Source organism: Lepisma saccharinum, chromosome 26 (assembly GCF_977018435.1).
Source record: "Lepisma saccharinum chromosome 26, izLepSacc3.1, whole genome shotgun sequence".
Classification (NCBI taxonomy): Eukaryota; Metazoa; Arthropoda; class Insecta; order Zygentoma; family Lepismatidae; genus Lepisma; species Lepisma saccharinum.
The window spans coordinates 20,650,898-20,676,131 of NC_139254.1; the positions used below are offsets into that span (position 1 = coordinate 20,650,898).

Sequence of the window (25,234 nt, forward strand, 5' to 3'; positions counted from 1 at the left end):
AACGGTGACGATTTCGGATTCGCGACGATCGACATGACGAGAAAACCCAACGATGGAAAATACAGAAACAAAATCAACGACTTTCTAAACGTTGCAACGTTGTGAGAAACGACGTATATAAATAACGTCATGACGAAACGAAAAATCGAAGACGAAAATCTCAAGCTTCGCGATTACCTCGCGAAACGCTTCAAAGGTTGGAATTCCGAGAATCGAGGATTCTACGAAGAGAAGAAACGTCAGGATCAACCCGTGATCGATGCCATCAGCAGTCTAGGTAAAGAAATTAAAAGTGTCACGGAACAAAATAAAAATTTGATTAATGAACTCGTACCGCTCGCAGCTAAAAGTTACGCTGTACCCACACCCATTTCGAGCATTCCTTCGACGCCGTTCGAACTGAAGGATGCACTGGCACGACGTCGAGCTATTGGTAGCACGTCGTCGTCTTCGGATAAAATCGAGTTGGGACCTTTGGCACGAGACTACCTGAGCACGGGGAAATTCGACAAGGATGAAGTGTTCGGATTGTATCCCAGCATGGAAACCAGCGAGGGTGGTGGTGTGGTGTGGAAGATTGGGAAATCGAAGGTGACCTTCGAAGGCAACGACATTAAAGTCAATTTAGGCAACAAGGATAGTTGGAACAGGTATCCGGGTACGGTGGGACTGTGGGAACTCGTCGCCAAAAAGCAGCCGAAAGATTACACCGACGAAGATTACCAAAGTTACAAGGAAATTCTGATCATGACGGATGCCTTGTACCAGAACAACGACGCCTCGCAGAATAGGGTGAAATCGAGCAGCGGCGAGAAGTACAGGAATCTCATCAAACCGATTTGGAACCAGGTCAAAACAGGCAGCGGCGTCAAACGCTACAACACGTTACCCAAAGAATTTGTTTGGGTGGACGACGTTAGGAAACTCGTGGATCGATTGTTGGTGATAGCCGGCGAAGAGAATGCAGGTAACCGTAATTTCTACAACGAGAAGGTTGGCATCGTGGACATGATCAGCACGAAACTTTCCAACTTCATCGTGAACGACGACAAGGGCATAGGTTACCTGATCAAAATCATCAACACGCTGCCTCCGAAATTTTGGAACGTGGCCGAAGGAAAGGGACTCGTGAACGACATCATCAACAAGTTACCTTTCGAGATGCATCTACCTGGCTACCAGTACTGCGGACCGGGTACCAAACTCGAGAAAAGATTGGAGAGAGGAGACAAGGGTGTGAATCCGTTGGACGCGGCATGCAAAGATCACGACATCGCCTACAACACCACGCAGACGGATCTGGACGCACGTCACGAAGCAGACAGAAAGTTAGAGCACGCAGCTTTCGAAAGATTCGTGAGCAGAGACGCATCGTTGGGTGAACGGGTCGCCGCACTAGGCACCACCATCGCCATGAACACGAAACAAAAATTGGGGTGGGGTATATAAATAACATACCGTAAAAAAAAACTTCATATATAAATAACACACATCGTAAAAAAATAATCTTCGGTATATATAAATAACACACATCGTGAAAAAAAAGCAATTAAATTTCTCTCTAACACTTTGAAATTTTTCTTGATATGACAACTGAAAAAATAAGCGATCTCCAAGCATTAAAACAAATGCTAAATTTGTCAGTCGAGTATGTAAAAATTCAGGAATTGGAAGTCGACAAACCTTACACGATAACTTCCGGTTCAATCGTTTCTACCCAGTATGGTCCCAAGGTACGCCTGTTGCTCAACGCACAATACAGTCTATTTTTACCAGATCGATACGCTAACATGTTATCCGACGAGAAGCTATCTATTTTAATCGAGAACAAAACTCGAATCGTGTACAAGGGGACAAAGGAACTTCTTGGCAAGAAAACGAAGCACGTAATAGAATTTGTGTAACGACTGCGAGGCCTTGAAAATATATAAATAACATACCGTAAAAAACTACACAAGAAAAAATCTCAGAATATATATATAAATAACATACCGTGAAAATAACACATAGAGCATCAACATGAAGCCCAAGGGTGTCGTGTACCAGATACCATACTCCAATCTTAAAAATCTAGGTGCCCTCGATGGGTTACTCACCAAGAAACAACGTGAGAAGAAACGTTCTTGCTTGTCGAAAGGACACGGAATGAAATTGCTGCTCAGCACACCTCAATTGAAAAGATTGCAGCGTTCGCGGAAACAGCAAAAGGTCGGAGGTTTCATATTCAGCATCCCGGCCATCCTGGCAGCATTGGGGGCTGTTGGAAGTTTGGCTGGCGGAAGTGCCGCCATCGCGAAAACCGTCATCGACTCGAAGAAGAACAAGGCGGAATTGGAAGAACAGAAACGTCACAACCTGGCCATGGAGAAGAAGGGGAAGGGCGTGATGAGAAAGTTTAAAAAAAAGAAACAGAAGCACTCACCAACCGAGATATTGAATCTCTGATCGAACCGTTACAAATCAAACACTTCAGAGGAGTTTTCATGTCCGACTCGTTACCTTCAACCGTGAAAAAAAAAGAATGCGGAGTAGTCAACTTGGACGGTCAAGAAAATCCAGGCACGCATTGGATATGTTACCACAAAAATGATGATAAAGCATTCGTTTTCGATTCTTTCGGAGGTGTTCCACCTACAAATTTAGTCTATTATCTGAAAACGAACAAAACCTCCATATACTACAACGACGAACGCATTCAAGATTTCGGAGACGTGAACTGCGGTCATCTCTGCCTCTCCGTGCTCGCGTTTCTCTCTAAAATAAATAACCCTACGATCGAGGATTTCCAGAAAGTACTGTGGAACCTGAAACAGCATCACTAGGATGGGCGTGTTCCATCTCACGAGCGAATCTTCAATCTTGAAACTCACGCTGCACGACGACATCGTCTATCCTAAATCCGTGGCTCTGCGTGCATTCTACAGCATGTACCTCATACCTAATGTTACGCAGCACAACAACAAAATTAGCGTCGGAAGCGAACACATCGTCGTCACGCCAGGACAATACAATCTTTCCACTTTGCAAGCTCAGTTACCCAAAGGCACATACTTTTCTCAAAATTCGGTCACGCACAGAGTGGAAATCCTGTCGGCGACGGAGACCGTGGACCTGGGCACCATAGGAGAACTTTTAGGTTTCGAGAACGACACCAAACTCGAAGCCGGCATCAAGCACACGGCAACCAACATTCCTAAATTTTTGGCCATAGAGACTCTGAACGTACACTGCAACGTGGCGGAAGGTATGATCACGAAATCCTCGGACGGATTAGGAAGTCACAAGCAGACGGGAATCATAGCCACTTTCAAACCAAGTTCCGAGTTCATGGAACCGATCATCTACACGCCCTCTTCGCCGATCTATTTTCCAGTATGTCGTAACCGCATAGACGACATAGAGTTGGTGGTGACGAACGAGAAAGGAGACGTGGTGGATTTCGCAGGTGCCACTACGACGGCCATCGTGGAGATCAACGTATAATAAATTACCATACATGTAAAATGGAGCAAATCGAAAGTTACGAATTGCAATCTTTCCCTCCCAACCGTCGCACGTTTGCCAATCTGAACGAAGCGAACAGGGAGATCGAATACGACGTGGACGTAGGCGACGGGTTCATTCATCCTCACAGAGCGGACCTCTATCTTCAATTCGACGTGGTGAAGAAAGAAAGCGGAGACGCGTTTCCTGCAGCAGCAAACTTGATACTCGTGGACAACTTCGTGCCTCACCTGTTCTCGCAGGTGGAGGTGAGGAAACACAACACCGTCATCGACAGAATAGATTATCCAGGCATCACGTCGACGGCGGTGGGAACGTTGAAATTATCCAAAACGGACGCAGCGTACTACCAGGCCGGGGGATTCGAAGCCGGGACCAAAATATCGACGAAAAGTCACACGGTGCTCTTTCCCATGCGTCTGCTGCCTGGTTTCTTCTCGGACTACAAGGAGATCATGTGGAAGGGAGGACTGAGGGTTACGTTTCGAAGAGCGGCCAACGACAACGACGCACTGATGCGATACGCTACTTTGGGTCCGGACGGCACCACGCCGATAGCCAACACTTTACCCGAAGCAGCAAAATGCATCATCCGGAGCATGGAATTGAGAATGCCGGTGGTGGAATACGAAACAAACTACGCCCTCAAGTACAAAGCGGAGATCTTAAAAAGTCCGCAGGTGTTGATTCACTTTCATGGTTACCAGTGCGTGCAGAAAATGGCGTCGGGAAGTCACATGGAATTCGACGTGACGACGCAGTTCAACAACATACAGTTCGACATGCCAGATTTCGTCGTAGTGCTCTTTCAGACCGGGAGGGACAAGAATCAGGAAAAAGATTCCAGCAAGTTCGACGACTGCAAGATCAAGAACGTTTATCTGAAGAACGGACGCAACGAAGTGTTCCCGCGCGAGAATTACAACCTCGACGTGACCAAAAACGATTACCTCAAACTTTACGAAGCGCTCTCGGCTTACAAACGCGTGACCGAGGGAAGCGTGGACATGTACTACACGTCCAGCGAGTTCAAAGCACGGAGACCCATGACCGTCATCAACACATCTAAGAGAAAGAAGGTTGTGGTTAACGATCGAACCAACATCAAGGTCGTCTGCGAGTTCCACGATGCCTTGCCCGAGGATACCCTATGCAGTGTCATCCTGATTGCAGAGAAGTCCTTCGCCTACGACGTGAAGAACGAGAGGGTCACAGAGCAGTTTTAAATTCATAAAAAATTGCCACATACTAAAAATCAACATCCAACACATTTTAGGTTATATAAAATTTGTGAAAACCTTATAATACTGAAATATTAAAACAAACGGAGTCCCCCTTGTAGGTTAGTTCGGTGCGTAAATAAAAAAAATGATAGGTTAAGTTATATCACTTAGGATCGTAAGAAAATTAAAAAAATCGTAAAAAAAAAGATAGGTTAAGTTATATCACGTAACATCGTGATATACCTACCAAGTACGAGTGGGGGAAAAATGAGTGCAGTGAAAATTTGTACTAAAACATCGCTAAACGCTATAACATCGACAAAAAATTGTCAAAATATGTCAAAAACTTATATTCGATTGATGAAAAAAATACCTACAAAATATGATCCTCAAATAATAACGTTCAAACAGTACCTAAATAAAAAAAATGATAGGTTAAGTTATATCACTTAGGATCGTAAAAAAATTAAATAATCGTAAAAAAAGGATAGGTTAAGTTGTATCACGTAACATCATGATATACCTACCAAGTACGAGTGGGGGAAAAATGAGTATAGTGAAAATTTGTACTAAAACATCGCTAAACGCTAAAACATCGACAAAAAATTGTCAAAATATGTCAAAAAGTGATATTCAATTGGTAAAAAAAGACCATACCTACTAAGTACTATTTTGAAACAACCAATATACACTACTTACATAATTTAGAACTACATAATTTGTATTCATGTCCAGATATTATTAGAATAATTAAAGCAAGAAGACTTAGGTGGGCAGGCCATGTGGCACGAATAGGAGAGGAAAGAGGAGTTTACAGGATTCTTGTTGGGAAACCTGATGGTAAGAGACCTGTAGGAAGGCCAAGACGAAGATGGAGGGACAACGTTGAGATGGACCTAAGGGAAATCGGTAGAGATGGAAAAGAGTATATAGAACTTGCTCAAGATAGGGAAAGATGGAAGGCCTGTGTTGCTGCAGCCATGAACCTTCGGGTTTAAGAAGGCTAGGGAGTTAGTTAGTTAGTTAGTTAGCTAGAATATTATTGAATCACCTAATACTTGCATGGTATCAAATTCCCAAGTTTTGCAGTATTTTTTGCTGCACAATGCATAAAAAGTGCAGAAATTTGCAAGATGCACTATAAATCTTCTAAAAGACTGTTGACCACGGAAGACGTTCCTATCTCGAGACTACAAATTCAAACACGAAAGGAAAGTGGAGAGAATCATGTGTGAAATTGTTGCAAAACCTAGAAAAAAACCTTTTGAATTGAACAAAGACTATTTTCGTGAAACCGAGAGTGTTCCACTTGCAGTTGGCACTCCTGTTTGCACTTTTGCACCTACACCAATGCCTTACATGACTAACACAGATGAACTCTATTTGAAGAAGTTACTCTGAATAAAAAATGTGTTTACCATGTGATTGTGTCAATTTACAACCAGTTTCAGGCAAGAAGCAAAGTCTTTTAATGTTACTGTGATTATGAAACTTTTAGATACCTTTGTAAAGGGAATCTGAAAAAGACAGGCCATTTTGAAATGGAGGTGTAGAGAAGAGAAAAATAGTTGCATGAGATTTAATTACGGAAATGAATAGTGCAAAGCATACAATTTATTACATTACATGCTGTTGAATAGATGGGTAGGTTTATGATTTTAAGATGACGATCATTTGTGCGCAACCTCAAGGAACACCCTGCATAGCCTGACGTAAAATGTCCATGGGAATGTGAACGATTCTTCAGATGAGCACATCGAATCGAAAGGATCCATGATGAAATCTCCCGTTGAAAGTATTTTTCTCTTCTCTATAACTCCATTTCAAAATGTCTCATCTTTTCAAGATACTCTTTATAATTGAGGTTCTGCTATATACTGATTTCAGCCTCTTTTCCACCAAGGTTCCGTGATTTGACAGAAGAATATGACAGTCGAGCACTGAATGAAATATTTGAAACAGGGGGGATTGGAGAAGCGAGAGATTCTGAAGATCAGACAAACATTGTTCTACCCAAAAAGAGGATCAAGAGTAGAAATGTTGTATCTAGTATTGGGGAGCTATCATTTACAGATAGTGAAACACTGAAACACTTCGAAGGTAACTTTTATTCTCATGTGGAGTATAACAGTATACAGGGTGTATCAAAAAGAATCATCCGATTTAAAAATGCTATATTTAGGAAACCAATGGACATAGAACCTTGCAGTAAGTTGTAGAATATATGCTGGAATATAAAGTTTTGCTTGCAATAAGGTTTACTTTGTTGCAGGTAGGTGCCACCGGTGCAGCTCACTCTTTAGTCTGCGTCAGGATGGCAACCCAGCAACAGGCAGCATTCTGCATGCAACGTCGAATACTGTGAGCAGTAGGTGGTGCAGCACCGTATTTACGACGAAACTTACGCTGCACAACTGTAACGGAACACATTTGTTGAAGTGGAGAACGCAGAAAGCTTTCGGTTGTTGGGATGCCATCTTGAAGCGGACTAAAGAGTGAGCAGCACCAGGTGCCCGTTCCGAAAGTCGCACGAGGTGAACGCGTTAAACGAGTTATGGTAAATGGCCATCCCATAAGTGCTCTCGTGCAATTTGTTATGCTGTCCCAAAAGTCGCTTTCCGTGCTTCTCGTGCAAGAATGAGATTCACCAAACGCACGGGCCAGGAGACTGGTTTGTTCGGTGAGAATCGTCTGCTACCTCAACTGTTCTTACAATGTGATTAAAATGAGTAACAATGCCCACAGTAGAGTTTATTTCTGCCATAAGGACATGCCTTCCGCTCGACGCCACGAGGATGCTGCACCTGCGCTTTCGTCTAGAGTGTCCCATAAGTCTGGAAAATAACTCGTTTCACTAGGTTGATGAGCCCAGTTACCTTCTTTAAATTCGTTTCGTTAAGATTTTCGGAACGTACCTACCAGCAACAACGTAAATATAGAACTTTTAAATCGGATGATTCTTTTTGATACACGGTGTATTAGCAATATGAATGAATCCATGTAGAATATAAGATTATATTAGGACTTAGAGCCACTTGTTTATGGTGGATAAAAGATCAAGGTGTTGGTAGAAAAACTGGGGACATTTCGGAATCAAAAGTGGTATATAAGAAGCATGTCGGTGTTAAAATGGCATGTAAGAGGCATGTTGGTGTTAAAATGGTGAATAAAACCCTAAATCTGATTTAAAATCTACACTTGTTACACAAGTAAGGCATCTGAGTGCCATGCGGTCGACCCAGGGTTGGTGATCTAGGATCGGAATATTTCCCACCTTGTCCTCACATAATAGGGCCCTGGAACTCACCTAGCATGAAATCAGTGGGTACCTGGGGGCTACCGGAGCATGGTGCTGATGACATCACCTCCAATATTGCTGAGATCGAGAATGTGTGTGGGCCCTACTCTCACAACTCCTAAATGAGCCTTCATGGCACAGTGCTACGTGTATATGCATGGGGAACTTTATCTTACTGTATTACGCAAAATGAACATTTCCGTTCTAGTAGAACATTTATGTAGTTATTAGAGTATTAAGTTTATTCCTGTTTAATGGGGCCCATTTTTGTTTCTCAAATATTTACAGCAGAATTAAACAATTTTCCGTGATTTGCATTACTTGCAGGATAATTCAGACTTCAAAAAGTGTAGGTAAATAAACTCCAAATTTCATGTTTATGAAGATGCACTTTTGGAGTGTGATATGTACTTCTAATTTTTAAGATTATGCAATATGGAAGAAATTTGGCATGTGCATATTACCCAGTTAAGGATGCATTTTACATAATTTGCAGGATATTCAATCTCTTCAAAAGTATCGTGTGGCATTTTTGTAGAGCCTGTAAGATTCCCAGACTCTGAAGAGGTATATGTCAGTGGTGTATTCTAAAAATTTGACCTGGTTTAATACAACAATTCTTATTTAGTTCATATATTTATTATATATTAATCAGATATAATAACTTCAAATTTTGCAGCAATTTCTATGTACATGAATAAAGTTACCGGTGGTAAACCAGATAACATGGGAGAATATGCCACTGGTATCTATTGGTATCAGTGGTTATAATTGAACCAATTCTTTTTGATACTGATACCACTGGCATAAGCTCAGTCGTAGATTGTATGGCAATTTTGTCAATGTTCTTATGAGAAATCACAAGAGCATAAACTAGGATTATTATAGTGGATCTCTTTCTGTTGGTTGGATCATTAATGTTATGTTAATTTTGTTCTTACATAAACACTTCCATCAGATACATTACCATTGTTACTGAAGGAAAGTTATATTTTTTATTCTATTGTTTTAGAAACTGCTGAGAAAGCTACGGGATTTGTGCTATTAATAAAGCAGTGTACTGCATTGATAAAAAAGAAAGTACTTTCAACTTACAGGAACTTAAGGATAGTAATATTTGAGGTAATTAATAACATTGCTGCACAAAATTATGTGAGGTATTAATGAAGATAATTATTGCTAAGAATGACAGTACTTGCTTTCATTGGTTAATTTAAAATGCTGTTCTTCTGAAGTTTTGTTTTGCAGTGGAACTGATGAATCATAGTTACATTACATTATCTAAAATTGTTTGCAGTTTATGTGGTAAGATAGTCATTTTGTAAATAACAATGTATACATCTAGTAATGTTTTCTGTGATGTGGCTCTCATGTTTCAATGTTTACATGCTACAGATGTGCTTTTTAAATATATCATATCCTGGAACAAAGGATGTATAGGTATTTCAAGTTAGGCCAGGTGAGCATAGGATACGAGAGCAAATTGGAAGACATTCTCTTGAAGGGATTGGAAATCAGAATGTTATGCACGGTTTTGCTTGTGATAGGATCCTGATCACTGGGTTGTAAAAATCTGTTGTGGATGTCGACAACCCTAGAGCAATTGTTTTAACTGGCAGGGACCATGCTTTCAAATGGCACTGTGCACACCAGTAGTGCCTTGTAATCAAGTGGTTCCAGGTTAGTGTAGCTCGAGGCACATAGTGATTAAAGATCCCATTTTAAGCTGTAGGTCCAGTCCCTGTTAGCAGATCTTTGCATAAAGTAGACATAAAAAAAAACTCGAGCAAACCAGTAAGTGTTAGTTGTAACTTGTAAGATAAAAGCCATACTTTATAACAAAGTAAGCTGTCGTTTGTGCCTTTTCCTGAGCTGAGGTACCAAGCAAGGAATAAAACTGCCCTACCAGTTGGTCTCACTCTTGGTAGGGATGCCTTGATGGTTCAAGGGAGCTTAGTAGGGAGGCCATCTATCATTATTCCATTTTATTCATCTTCGTCTCCAATACTCTGGAATATTACAGGATTCTTCTTGGGAAGCCTGATGGTAAGAGATCAGTAGAAAGGCCAAGACGAAGATGGAGAGGTAACATTGAGATGGACCTAAAGGAAATCGGTAGGGATGGAAAAGAGTGGATAGATCTTGCTCAGGATATGGACAGATGTGTTGCTGACGCCATAAATCTTTGGGTTTAAGAAGGCTAGAGAGTTTGTTTAGTAAGTTCATCTCCATTACTCCTGTCATCCAGGATCATCCAGTCATCTTATCAATCATGCCATTTCAGTTGGCATCCCTACAACTAAGGGTTCTTCTAGAGGAGACAACCCCCAACCCACGCCTCCAACAAGATGCTAGTTATATGTGTCTATGGGACAGGATTGTCTGCAGGGGGTAGTTATAGTGACTTTGTTTTGGACTCTGTGTAGTCTTCATTTTTTGTAGTAGAGCTTCCTCGGCATAGAGGGCGTATCAAGATGGCATTTTGGATCCTCCACATTCCACCTCTTTTCTTCTTTGTTTGTTTGTTTGTATGGAACCACCTTGATGGTTCCTGTATGCATATTGAGGAACTGCAAATGCTAATTTCAGACTTTGACCCGGTCCTGATGTGTCTCCAAGAGACTCACTTTTGCCCCAATGAACCAGCCATTCTCAGTGGATCCTCGTTTTACATACCGTCCAAGTTTCCTGAGGGTTGTCATGCTCATGGGGTGAAATTATAGGTGCAAATGAGATGACCAACATGGATACAATCCCTTTACACTAAGAATGTGTTTATCTTAATTGCATGTATTTAATAATCCAATTTATAATTTAAAAAAAAAAAACATTTCCCTCGTTAACTATCATCAATGCTTAATAGTGTACACAAGTGATTCCACATTATACACTTCTGGACAAAAAAAACGGACATTTGTATTTGTGATAACGCATAAATTCTGATTCAAAGGTTAACTAAATGTTGCAGAAATTATTGGAAATAAGAAAACCTGAATATAGTCAACAGAAAGCAAATTAAAATTTATTGTTAATAAGTTAAATTAGAACATAAATGAAAGTTACAGAAAACTACCAAAAAAAATTAGAAAAAAAATCGTAGCAATATTTTTTTTAATATTGTTAACTGAGACTGGTGGGGTATAAAAGCTGTCTAGTAGCGGGTGTTACCTCCCCTGCCATCAATTACAGCTTGTAACTGCCGTGGCGTACTTTGAATAACGTTGGCAATTACTTCTTGGTCCAATTGCTCCCATTCATTTTGAATAGCACGTCTTACTTCTTCAATTGTTTCTGGAACTATTCCGCGGTTTCTGATATGTCATTTCAGTTAATCCCAGATGTGCTCTATCGGATTTAGATCCGGACTTTGTGGTGGCCATTCTAATCGCATAATCCCAACTTCGTCCAGGTACTCCGTGACAATATTCGCAATGTGAGGACGTGCATTGTCATGCATAAAAACAAAATCTGGGTCTATGAATGGTGCATATGGTACTACATGATCTGCCAAACATTCTGTAATATACCTGCGAGCTGTCATTGCCCCATTCTCTACAAGAACCAACTCTGTACATCCTTGTAAAGAAATACCTCCCCAGACCATGACACCACCACCTTCAAAGGGTGTTATTTCAACAAAACAACATTGTGCATAATGCTCATTAGGTCTTCTATACACATGTTGACGCCCGTCTGATGAACGTAGGTTGAATTTTGACTCATCGGAGAATAAAACCTTTTCCCACTGCTCCACATTCCATTGTATAGCAAATTCCAGTCTTCGCTTCCGGTGACGTGCTAACAACCTGGGACCTGTAGCCGGCCTCCGAGATGATAAATCACTTTCATTCAGTCTTCTACGAACTGTTCGTGAAGAAACCACAGCTCTATGAACATTTCTCAAACGCCGTGCCACAATATTTGATTATGTACGATGGTCTCTTAAGAAATGATCTTCCTGTGCTGTTGTGCATTGTTTCCGACCAGAACCCGGTCTTCTACCATAGGAACCAGTTGCATCATACAGTTTGAGAGCTTCATGGACAATTCTTCGTGGTATATTTAGCACCCTAGCAATATAGGGCACACTACGACCATCATCATGAAGAGCTACTTCTTTTACTACCTCTTCACGGCTCATTTTCAAGCTAGCAAACTTTACAGTACAGTTGCAAGAAAAACACCAGCAATGACAATGTCAATAATATCTGTTACTATGGTTACTATGAACCAAAATTCATGCCTCTATAGACATTAAACAAAATAATATCAACAGGAATTGAAAATCAATAAATTAAAACAAAATTGCATGAAATTAATTTTGAGCCTACTAGGTGTTCCAAATAAGTATACGAGTAAATAAATAGATAAATAATAAACGGAAAAACTATGGAAAATGTTCAATAATGAATGTTCAATTGTTCAATACTTAACTGAGAGCGTAATTCATAAGTAATTGCAATTCAGATGTCAAATATTAAGGTGTCCGTTTTTTTTGGTCCAGCAGTATACAACATTGTACACTTAATTTATACTGTAATTATATTAGTAACATTATTCAGTATTCACTGTAAGTTTTTAATATACTGTACATATTTACCAAAATGTTGTTTAAGAGCCTCTATGATAGTGTAGTGGCAACGTTGCCACCTTGTAATTAAGGGCTCCCAGGTCCTGGGCACATTACACATTGGTTTGGATTTCACTTTAAACAACAATTCAAACAATTCAAAATGTTGTTACGTGTGCAGCCCCATGAAATTTTGATCAATGAGTTTCTATTCTATAATTAATTTCAGTATTATTGTTACAGGTCTTATTGGCAGCCATGTTGAGCATACTTTCAGCGTTCATTACCATGTCGCCACGATTTCACAATGACCGTGCAGTAACTATTTCAGTTGAAAGTTACAGAGGGCCACCAGTTCTTTACCATGCTGTCCAGAGTATGAGAAAACTTGGTGCTATGTATGCCCAACTTATTAGTGGGAGTGCAAGGGTGAAATTTGTTAATACCAGTGCTATACAAGGCCTATTAGAAGAAGCATCTCAAGATTTATTTTCGTATCAGTATTTCAAGGTTGCTGCAGAATTCCGTTCAGTCAATGATGTTCCAAATATTACGGCGCTTTATTCTGGATTTGAAGATGATGTTACTGCAGCATTTTCATTAAACTTTCTGACCAATACATTGCTCCAGTATTTTACAAGAAGACCTGACTGCACAATAACAACGATAAATTATCCTATTGACCAATATACTCCTGTGAGTGTTCATTCTGTTTTCATATGATATATTAATTAGAACCGAGTTGATAGCATTTTGAATCGATACAGATACCACTACTGATACGCGTACCGATTTTCAGTGATACCGATACTTGAAAATTTTAACGATTCAAAGTAGTTCACAATATTTATAAATTTTAATACTATATATATATTGGAACCATGTCATAGCAACCTACAAGTTTTGCTTCATATGACCAGTCTGGAAAACCTAGAAATCTTTAAAAAGTTATGGAAATGTCAGGGACATTTACTGTGTTTCTGGAAAGATCAATGTTTTTGTATTAGTGCACTAAAAGTAGGTTTTTGAACAAATGAAGAAGGACAAGCAAGAAATTTTAAATTTGTTGTGGATAAACGATACTTCAGTTTGATATACTAAATATTGTCGAAGGTTGATATACTGACTATTACCAGTAGTTACAGTAGGAAGATGTTAAGTTTTGAACTATTTTCATGTAGAAATGAGCTACACTAAGTGGCTATAGGATTTTCCCACTTTCTTGTTGCAATTTTTGTTAACCATAAGTCAATACATGCCAAGTATTCTGTAAGAGCTCATACCTTTTCAAGAGTTTCCCTTCTTGTTATCATTTGTTGGGAAACCAGATGGTAAAAGACCTGTAGAAAGGCCAAGGCAAAGATGGAGGAATAACGTTGAGAGGAACGTAAAGGAAATCGGTAAGGATGGAAAATATTGGATTCATCTTGACTGACTTATGTGCAAATAGTCCTAAGCTTGCTAAAATCCCTCAATCAGACTTCTCAGCATTTTTGTAAGACAAGGAACTATGACAACTTAAGTTACACAAGCTCCTATGCGTGCAGGAAAACAATTTATGTTACTTTCACAAAATAACAAACTTCAAACACATTTCGACATTTTCCTTCCTCTATTCATAGAAACCAATATTCAGGCACACAATATTAACTTTTATCAACGTTAATCACATTAAACACTGAAAAGTTAATTAATATGACTTGCAAATTGTTACTTTCATTGCAATGTCCATCCGCACGAAACTTCTCGATTATTACCTTTTTTAAGAGTCCCATATAAAGGTTGGTCGTCAACCACAAATTCTCAGAAATGCGTCATACGCTTCAAATGTCAGTGATCACTGAAAAAGGCTGTTACAATCTTGCCCAGGATAGGGACAGATGGAAGGCTTGTGTTGTTGCAGTCATTAACGATTAAGAATGCTAGAGAGTTAATTAGTTCTTGTTATCGCTTTCTCATATAAAGTAAATATTCTAAAAACTCATTTAAGCAGTATTCTAAGGATGGTGTTAGCTAAAATATAGTGACATTCTTACAAACATATTTAAATACATAATTGGCCCTAAGTAAAAGAAACCAAATTAATCATCAATTGCCCAAATGGCTTTAATCTGGAAAATTTCGGTTCTTCATCTAAAAATTCTGGAATAAGTCAGGGAATTTTTATTTTTATGAAATTGTAGACATCTTGCTCATGACGTTGTTGCAAAAATAATGAAAAATTATGTATTTAGAATCATTTCTCATATTTAAACTGTGTGGCATATTTGTGGACTCTGTGAGATATTTGGACTCCAGAAAAATATGAGAAAGTATCGTTGATTAAATTGGAACTGATTGTTGCTGATACCAATACCAGTGGTGTCAGCAGATATTGATGTATTGGTATCTACATCAGCTTAGCACTAATATTAATAAACAAGTAGGAATCTATAATTTTATATTTCTCCAAAAAAATATATTATTTTCAACATTTGTGTTTTCAGACTAGCAATATTTTGTACATATGCGAACAACTTTATGTTTCATGTATTTTTAATACTCTTGTACTGACTTCAGAGTTTTAGTAACAAAGAAGTGTATTACATGGACATTTAAGCATAAAGTGCAGGCTCAAACCCAGTTTTCTGGCATACTGTATCCATCGTCTGTTTTGTGGACACCGTGGATGCCTAAAAATCTGGAAATGTATTTGTTCGTATCGATAAATAACATCCAACTGATACATTCTGATACCAATACTGCTGGTATCTGCCAATACCAATACATCAACATAGGAGATATCAGTTCAGCCCTACTAAATATGTTCAGTTTCTTTTTCTAAGGCCAAGACTACAATGATTACAGACTTAAATGAGCCCTTCAGGTTCATTATGATACATTTACAATTCTCTATGATGTTGGCAGAATATCGGTGTCAGCATTATATCAGTATCAACAAAAAAAAATTTATTGATCTGTCCCTATATCTAGTGATACCAGCCAGCATTATACAGGGTGTTTAAGAAAAGGTAACTGAAACTCAGCACTCAAACATGTTCAGTGTTTTCTTAAACACCCTGTAGTTCAAAATACCATCTGTTGACTCTCACCATGCACTTTTATACAGATACATTGACAACTTTTTCATTTTATTATATGTTTTCTGAATATTAACCTGTCATAAATTTGCAGAATCACCTTGTATGTACAGGCCTATAATATTATACTTTGTGTGTGTATATATACGTATATATATATACACAGTGGAACCCCAATTTTACATTATCAGATTTTACTGTTTCCAACATTATGCTTCCAATCTTCATTGTCCCAATAGAGCAAAATTCTATAAAATTTTCTCAGACTTTAGATTTTTCCACATTGTACAAGGGTCGCTCAAAAAATAAGTTTCCTAAGGTTGTAATAGTTTTATTTGGTAATATATACATGCGAACTCTACATGTTTAGGTAAGTACATACCTGTATTACTTTTCAACATTATCACCTTGCACATTGAGGCATTTGTCCCAATGGTGCACCAGCTCATCGAAGCTCAGGGCTTGCAACACTCATCTAACTGCAGCCTGGACTTCCACATCCAGGGAAATGTTCAACATGTTTGCCATCTCATGAACCTTGATTCTTCTGTTACCCCATATCAGTTCATCCACTTTCGCAATGTTCTCATCAGTTAAGCCAGTTGAGGGACGACTGGATCGAACTTCATCAAAATCCCTACTCTGCCTTCTGGGAACATCTGCACAGACATTACAGTCTCACCGTACACAGCAACCAGCTTCCTGTGGATGTCAAAGCCATTTGCCCACTCGTACCTAATCACGGCACGCACTTCTTCCCGACACCAGCTGTCCAATACACGAGCACCTGCCATGCTGCCCTCCTCTGTAATGGCGCGAGCCAAGCATGTCATGATCAGCGCCATATACAGAAGGTCGATCCGCGTATATGTGTCCGATTTTGGACTAGCACTTACCTTATGAAAATCTATGGGACCACCATCAGTTGGCCTCAATGTGATCACCATGTGTCTTGGCAATAGCCCTGCACCGTAACTTCCATTGTAGGAGACTTCGATGAAGTACAGGAAGTGGAATCTTCTGCCAGTCCTCCTGACAGGCTTTCCACAGGCCCCGGAGAGTGGTGACACAATGAGAGGAAAGTGCCCGTTTCAGTAGACCAAACCCACAGAAATCCAAGGGAATCGCATCGGGTGACCACCAATATATCGTGAAATGGAATAGCTCGAATGCCGGTGTCTGTCGCCATCTGTTGCAGGAAGTTCTGGGTAGAAAGAGATGTATGTGATGAGACCTTACACAGATAGGCCTCACTGAGGTAATGTTCTCGGCTTTTAAATCCTTCCGGAGGTTTAATTTCTCACATAGGGTGTGGTTCACAGTTGACTGGGCCACGTGGAGTCGTGTGGCCATCACACGTTGCGTCAGGGGGTTCTCCTGTAGTGCCATTCGATGCAACTTCCGAGACACGGGTTGCATCACTGCAGTGCACGCTCACTTCCTCGTCCCCCTGGTGGGTGACTGAATAGCTGAAACCTAGTGGTTTTTATGCCGCTTGATTATGTTCTTGATGGTCTTCGAACCCAAGGTGCATCCATGTTCTTTGCACTGTTTCTGAATTTTTGGCACCGAATATTTGGCGTGGAAAAGTGCAACTATGTAGCCCTCCCAAAAAAGGTTCACCATAGGAGCCATGATGCACACAACACACACTCGCGATAGTGCTACGATACTACAGTCTCTAACCATCCTCCCATGCTTTTAACCGCTTGTATAGGTAGATTCTGTGCACAGGGGTGACGGTTCAAAATCGGACACATATACGTGGATCGACCTTCTGTACTCTTAGGCAATCAGAGAAGACCCAGCTATAATTTTTTAAAAAGTTTTTTTTTTTTATTTCTTGGCAATATTCTTTCCAACCAACCTTTCATTCATACATTTCTTTCCTTCCATCCTGCGAATATTTTCAACCGTTTGCCACGGAAGTCCGAGAGCCTTTCACCAGCTGGTGGACTTGCCTCTTTGCAGGGTGAGATTCCACGGGCTCCCTTTAAATCCCTTGGCGGGGAGGGAGGGGAGAGGAAAGGGGAACACTGCTTCTCAGACACTGATTCCGTGGCCAGGTAACCTCCTCCTGGAGAGAGTCGCCAGTTGCACTCTCTACCCCAGAGCCTTTGCCGTTCCCTCGGCTAGCGCCCTCTTCTGCCATTCTTCCCCGATGACCTTTGTATCGTAGGAGCTGTGTTGTTTACGACAGGGAAATTTCTTAGGGACAGGAAGTCTGGGTTCACAAATTCCGTACTGAAAAGGGAAGTAGGGAAAATACATCTGGAAGTGCATGAGAAACAGCGAAATCTGAACATTTGTGAACCAATTCTATGTTAATTCTCATTTTACATTTGGCTGGACCCTGTGGCCGAGTGGTTAGCACATCGCGCTGCGACGTCAAGGGTCCCGGGTTCGAATCCCGCTCGGGCTTGGTTGTTTGTGAATATCCATTCATCAATTTCATCATTTCATCACTCACCCCATCTTCGCAAATTAGCCAAGAGGCACAAAACGCGAAGTAAAATAAACTAAATCAATCAATCAATCAATCATTTTACATTTGCTTCTGTCTTCCTGATCTCTGCTACTTGAACAGAATTTGTCAAAGGGGAAAACCTTAAATATTAAAGATTAAGGTAATTAAATAAATTAAAATTTAAACTAGATATTCAAGAAATTACACCGATCTCCGTGGGGGAGTGGTTAGCATTTTTCCATACGATGCCAGAGCTCCAGGGTACGAATACCAGCTTGGGTATGGGTGTTCTTTGTAAATGTCCCTAATTTCATATCACTCGTGATTAGCCAAAAGTGGATGAAAGCGATGTAAAATAACAATTTAATCAATCAATCAATGAAGTAATTAAACTGTTTATATGCTTACTTTTTTCACATTTTCATATTTTAAAATGCATGATTACTTTCTCTTTGCAACCTTCAAAACCAGTGAGGGTACTTCTTTCAGGGAAATGAATAATATTTGAAAGGGGAAGCTATCAGAAAAAAATATATTAGTTAATTTACATTGCTTTCCTACCCTCTTTAGATTAATAGTTAATATAAAGATAATAGATGTATGAATGTAAAATATATATATAGAACAAACGCAATGATTCCAACTTGGAGAACCTCGCGCATCACAGGGAATTTAAAGCTGGGAAAGGGTAATTTTCAGCATCCATAGGAAATTTCATTCTGAGTGAAGCAGGAACACAATGGAACATTGGCACGAGGGACTGAATGTGTGTGGAAGGTGACTTTGTGTTGTGCTTGATGTTCCTATTGGTGATTCAAAAATGTATTATTTGTTAGTGGTTTAGTATTTGTGCTAGTGCTGCGTTTACTGAAGTTAAAGGCAATGGATATAATTGAGCATTTGCATGTGAAAATATTTGGAACGAGATCTTTTCCAGAAAAATTGCAAATCGTTAATGCAGGTAGGCCACAGGCCTTGAACTTATACTTCCGTGTATAAAAATAAAAATCGGGAATGCACAGATAACTGGGCACTGGGGTACCTTGAATTTTTCACTACAATTAATATTGAGGTTTTTTTATTTCACTAGCACATTCCTTTCATGTTGTATGTTACAGGTTGTTTTCTTTATTATGTTTATTATACTTTCTTGTTTTATTATTTGAAATTCTAAATGTAGATTAACTGCAATCACAAGAATTAATTGATAGTGGTCGCAACAATAAGGTAAAATTTTCCACACATATATTCATAAATCTTGTATGGATGCTGAGGTAAATTTGCAGGGAGACTTCCGGAGTGGATGGATGAAACAAGGTCAGAGATTAACCAATCGTTAAACTGGCATATGCCACTGGTCGTGATGTTCCATAGTTTCCTTCCCCTGTGTGCATGCGCCTTCACGTCTGCGGAAGAAGTGCCTATCGTTTCTTGAAGGCGACAGATAGGGCTCGACAACCATGTGCATAGTGTTACTCAATAATTTTTGTAACAAATTTTATGCCACAGGGAAACTTATTTATTGAACGACCCTTGTAAGTTTATTCACTGTTTATTCACCTTGGTCCTTTGAGAAACACATGAAATCAAGGTTCTACTGAGAGCCACTTATATTCCTGTTCTGTGTTTTTCAGGCAAATAGTGTGAATCTTCACTTAATTAGAGAGCAATTTTGGGGTCTCATAATAGGAGTGGGTTTATTACTCGTCGTATGCAGTTATGTCATAGCTCTGGTGACAGAAAGAGTATCATACACAAAGCAACTACAACTCACAACAGGAATTACAAAGCTAACCTACTACTTCTGTACATTTGTATGGGACTTCACTTGTTACCTGCTCGTGACTGTTATTTCTCTCTTGATTGCCTTCCTTGTTAACTCTGGCATCATGGTTTCTGAAGTGGATACTGCTCCAGGTAAGATTCTTTCAGTTTTTATAAACAGGGTGTCCTGTAAATCTGTACTCATAGGAGTTTTCAGGCCTCCAAGGAATCCAGATCTCACTCCACTCTATTTTTATTTGTGAGGTCACCTGAAAGCCATGGTGAACAAGGTCGGAATTCAGAGCATTATCCATTTTAAAGAAAACACTATGCAGGCATGTCAGCAAACTTCTGCAACTGTGATCCATTAAGTGTTGCAGGAGGGGAGATTTCGTCTGCAATGGTGATGGACACTTTGAAAAGACACTTTAATTCTGCAGATCCAGACTTTGTAATACGAGGGCCATTCGGAAAGTAACTTCCATCATTTTATACAACTGAAAGAGACAACTCTAAGCTATTTTTCTACATAACACCTTTCTGTTGAGACATTTATCATATTGGGGAACAAGGTTTACAATACCCATGTCAAATAAATCTGCCACCTGTGCATCCAGTCATGCAGTAATACTGTCCTTGAGCTCATTGTTGAAGCACTGTGCCCCTAGCCACTTCTTCATTTGTGGAAAGAAGTGATAATCGCTAGGGGCCAAATCTGGGATGTAAGGAGGGTGGTCAAACAATTTCCACTGAAAATGTTGGAGAAGGTCCTTGGTTCGAGCAGCAGTATGCGGTGAGCGTTATCATGCCAGAACTCGACATGCAGTGTCACCTGTTTTGATTTGCACATCACAATTTCTTCAAGGTTTTACAATACACTTGGGCATTGATTGTTGTGCCTCATTCCAGGAACTCCACCAACAGTATCCCTTTTCTGTCCCAAAACACAGTTGCCATGAGTTTTTGGTGGCTGAATGCACAAGCGGCAGATTTCTTTGACATGGGCATTGCAAACCTTGTTCGCTGATATGATATGTCTCTCAACAGAAATGGTGCTTATGTAGAAAAATAGCTTAGAGTTGTCTCTTTCAGTTGTATATGATAAAAACTCTCACAATGTCCTGGTGTTTCTTTATACCCGAATGGAAGTTACTTTCCAAATGAACCTCGTATATTGTTTTATAAAATAGGCAAAAAAAAAGTTGAAGCAATGCCCTATTGTCCTGTAGCGTGAAGCTACTTAGGACCTTCCTGATAGTTTAGTGGATTGTACTGTTGTCTTGTAATTTTTGATTCCACTTTTAAATGGTAGATTCAGTTCAGATTTGCCTATTCAAGTGTAGATTGGACATAACCTTGATTTATGGGGACGCTACTGTATCAGAATGTCATGTGCCTAATGTAAATTGTAATACATGAAAAGGTTGTGATATAATGATTTAAATTATTCATTAATTTTACAGATGTGTTGCTGTTAATACTCCTTGGCTATGGACTTAGTGGTATTCTGATGACATATGTCATGAGTTATACAGGAAACAAACCGGTGACTGCATATTCTTTCACAGTAGTATTTAACTTAATCATTGGTAAGCTCAAATAATTAAATCAAAGTTTTGTTTTTACTATAGAATGCTTGATATGTCTTCAAAATCTGAAACTATTTACGCTAAAAATATGTTGACCTAAATAACATTTTCGTGAAATCGTAATTGTATTAATGGGATAAGTCTCTTTTTGTAAATATTATCACATATTAGTTTGGTAATGTGGTTATGGTGACCAGACATCCTCTTTTCCAGACATGTCCTCCTCTTTAGGTGTCTGTCCTGCATCCGGGTGGATTTTTTACAAATCGGTAAATGCCCTCCTTTTTTGGAAAGAGTATAGCATAGACTATAGTAAACGTGCTGCATAGAGAATGCTTCCCCACTAAGGCATATCACTTAGAGTGCGTCAAGTATTCGAGCAATGGTCACCTAGCATCTGGGAGAGCAATGGTTGCCTAGCATCTGGGAGATGAACACAATCACTTTTTCAACTGAGTCGTTAGTAGGGTGCGAATTTAATCTGAAATTGGCACTAAAATGGTGACAATGGGCACTTAAAAGACACTATAAACTAAGAAAAATCACAAAAATAGGCACTTAGAAGGTACCCGAAAATTCAAAAATACATTAAAATACATGATGGTTGCGGTAAACGTGGTTTAAAATTACTTACGTGAAATTTAGAAGATTTCGCACTTCCGCATTGCACAATTTAATGGTTCAATCCTATTAATTTCGAAGATCCACTGACGTCAGTGACGCGGTACCATCTCCGCTTCAAACGCCGTACCCTTTTGTGAATGAAGACAGTGGATCTTCGAAATTAATAGGATTGAACCATTAAATTGTGCAATGCGGAAGTGCGAAATCTTCTAAATTTCACGTAAGTAACATTAAAATAGGCAATGAATGTGAACTTCTTTCAATCTTCTTCTTACAATGCACAGTTATACTGTATTAGCACTTCATTTTATATATAAAAGTGCGCTAACGATTAATGCACAGGCCGAGATTCGAATCTCAGACCACTAGCATTGTGGCACGGTGTGCTAACTACTCCACCATGGAGGTCGGCCAGTTCCTTTTCGAGCTATACACGTGATACAGAAATGCGTAGTGAGAATTTTGATTATTAAGTAATATTTACTTTTATGAAATAATGAAGCAAAAGTGTAAATTCTCCAATGACCTCGCAAGAAAATATCCAGCTTTTAAAGGATGGAAGAAACAAATATGGGGTAAAGTGTAAGCTGGTTGTCACTTTCCCCTTCTGTTGAAAGAGTGCTGCTAGAAATGTTCGTGTCATTAAAATCATATTTCGTGTGCCAATCTAAACTACCTGAAATTTTAATTTGGTTTTTGGAAATAAGTTAAAGCGAATATCACTTGTCCATTTCATAGCTGTACGATAAACTTGGCAATGCTACATCACATGCTCTGACGTCACGCTACGTAATCTCGAGGTCTCGTGTCTGAGCTAGGAGAATCGCTCGCCCACTTGGTCTCGGGTAGCGAAGCTACACACACACACACACACACTGGGGAAATGTTCTACTGCAGTTAAGTATTTAGTATACGGGGGGGTTAACACTCAATTTAGGTGCCAAGAAGTTAAGGTTATTTACTGGTTGTTTATCTAAATATTATAATTCTTGACATTAGTAATTACTATTTACTTGTAATAAATATGAAATTAAAAAGATACCTTTGCTTGTAATTTACAATTATTTGATATGGTCTAATACTGTCACTACTAGGTACATAGTTGTATGGCTCTAGGAAAACGGGGGCCCAGTCTAACTATCCATTGTGTGGTACGATGTGCGCACGTAATTTGCTTCCTGTATAGAGGCAAAATACGTGGGAATGTCATACGAATCTTACTTGTTTCATTTGCATTCACTTGTGGGAATATTTCATTCTAATATCCAAGAATTAGAAATGTAGTATAATTCTGTGCTTCAAATTGTAGATATTCTTTGTCATTTGTTAAATAACAGATTAGGAGAATGCTTTCTTTGCTTAAAGGTAAGAGGAAGTTATTGAAAGAGATTATCTGAAAAGTATATATTAGCAAAGTGTTGGTAAGATTTTTTTTATATTGATTAAATTATGTGAGTAATGGCAAATGGGTTGCCATTTCTTGTAGTGTCCTGTTTTTTATGACTTTGTCCTCCTTTTTTGCCATGCTCTGTCCTCTTTTATGAATGTACGTTTCTGGTCACCCTAAATGTGTAATATCGGTGGCCGCATGTCAGTGACAATGGTTCTTTATTGTTAGCATACAATCTTACTTGGGTATTATCCACTGTCTATTTTTAAGTTCCTATGTATTCCATCAGTCCATTTCAAGAGAGCACCTCTTCTCTTGTCTTCCTGTGAAAAACTTTATTTTTGTATAAGGTGTAACTTACACCACATGCAATCATTGCATGTAAAAAAAAAGGGCCGATAATTTTTTACTTGGGACTGGCAACACTGATGAAGCTGCAGGTGCACAGAAGGTATATTTCTCAGTGTGGAGGTGCGTACATGCGAGTAGCAGGAAGTTGAAATGGCTGCTGTAATAGAAAATCCCGCAGAATCATTGTAACCGCGTTTTGGGACCAAAAAACAATTGGTTATTACAGAGAATACAATCAAGCGAGAAAATTTTTATTTTGTTGCTATACAAGTGCATACGCTGGCTATTTTTCTACATAGTCACCATGACGCTCCAAGCATTTTTGGTACCGTGGAACAAGTTTACGTAGACCCTGTGTGTAAAAATCTGTTGCCTGGGATCTCAGCCAGTCCAGAACTGATGTCTTGAGAACTTCAATATCATTGAAACGTTGCGAAGCAAGCCACTCTTTGAGGTGAAGGAACAGAAAGTAATCATGTGGGGGCAAGATTGGGACTGTATGGTGGGTGATTGAAATGCTCCCGTTGGGATTTTTGAATTGTCGCAACAGTACGGTCAGCTGTGTGTGGGCAGGCGTTGTCATGAAAATCGCCGGTTTTGGATGGCATGTCGCAGATTAGACAGTGTTTGGCAATACATGACTGTGATGGTCTCGTTTCAAGGAATTCTACGAGGATTACACCTTTTTGGTCCCAAAACACGGTTGCTATGATTTGGTGGGATTTTCTATTACAGCAGCCATTTCAACTTCCTGCTACTCGCACGTACGCACCTCCACATTGAGAAATATACCTCTCTTCCATGCACAGAATACTAAAGCATGCTTCCGTTCACATGCAGCTTCGGCAGTGTTGCCAGTCTCAAGTAAAAAATTATTGGCCCTTTTTTTTTTTTGACATGTGCCTCGTAATGACTTATTTTACTCAAACTCTTGCCACATAATGTGGCTTATTCAGGAGTTAAGACAAGAATCAATATGCCTGCCTGGCAGGCCTGTGATTTTACTAGAAATCCTGTGCACTAATCAATCACGGGGAGGTTAATGGCATAATTAGGTTAGTGCATCAATTCGTAGTGAAATCACAGATTTGATACCAGCTACACCACCAGCAAGAAAAGAAATTTGTTCACTTGAAATGTAGTGTTAGAAAAATTATAGTTAAAATCACTACACAATGGATAATGTCCAGTTAACATTGCATGCAAACTGCTAAGGTACTTGTTAGATTAGGACACTTAAATCCTTGTCACAAGTATAGTCATGTAAATAGTGTGTGTGTGCATTTATGTGTGGATCATGCATGGGCGAGAGAAGTCTATAGAATCATTTTTGGGAAACCTGATGATAAGGGGTAGGAAGGCCAAGTTGAATGT

The 25,234-nt window shown here is 39.4% G+C and overlaps 1 protein-coding gene across 5 annotated transcripts in view; it reads left to right on the forward strand.

Annotated features, from left to right (window-relative positions):
- Positions 1-25,234, forward strand: part of LOC145979339 (phospholipid-transporting ATPase ABCA3-like) — a 193,487-nt gene that overhangs the window by 127,187 nt on the left and 41,066 nt on the right. For 4 of the 5 annotated variants that reach the window (XR_014440776.1, XM_083112199.1, XM_083112200.1 and 1 more), the window contains 5 exons: positions 6,631-6,827; positions 9,038-9,147; positions 12,839-13,291; positions 19,777-20,059; positions 21,370-21,495. Coding sequence is in view for 4 of the 5 variants with exons in the window: in XM_083112199.1 (XP_082968325.1) it covers positions 6,631-6,827; positions 9,038-9,147; positions 12,839-13,291; positions 19,777-20,059; positions 21,370-21,495 (1,169 nt within the window). In the remaining variant the exon portion in view is untranslated. Of the gene's footprint in view, positions 1-6,614; positions 6,828-9,037; positions 9,148-12,838; positions 13,292-19,776; positions 20,060-21,369; positions 21,496-25,234 lie in introns of all 5 variants that reach the window. The other variant, XM_083112201.1, reaches the window with a different exon arrangement.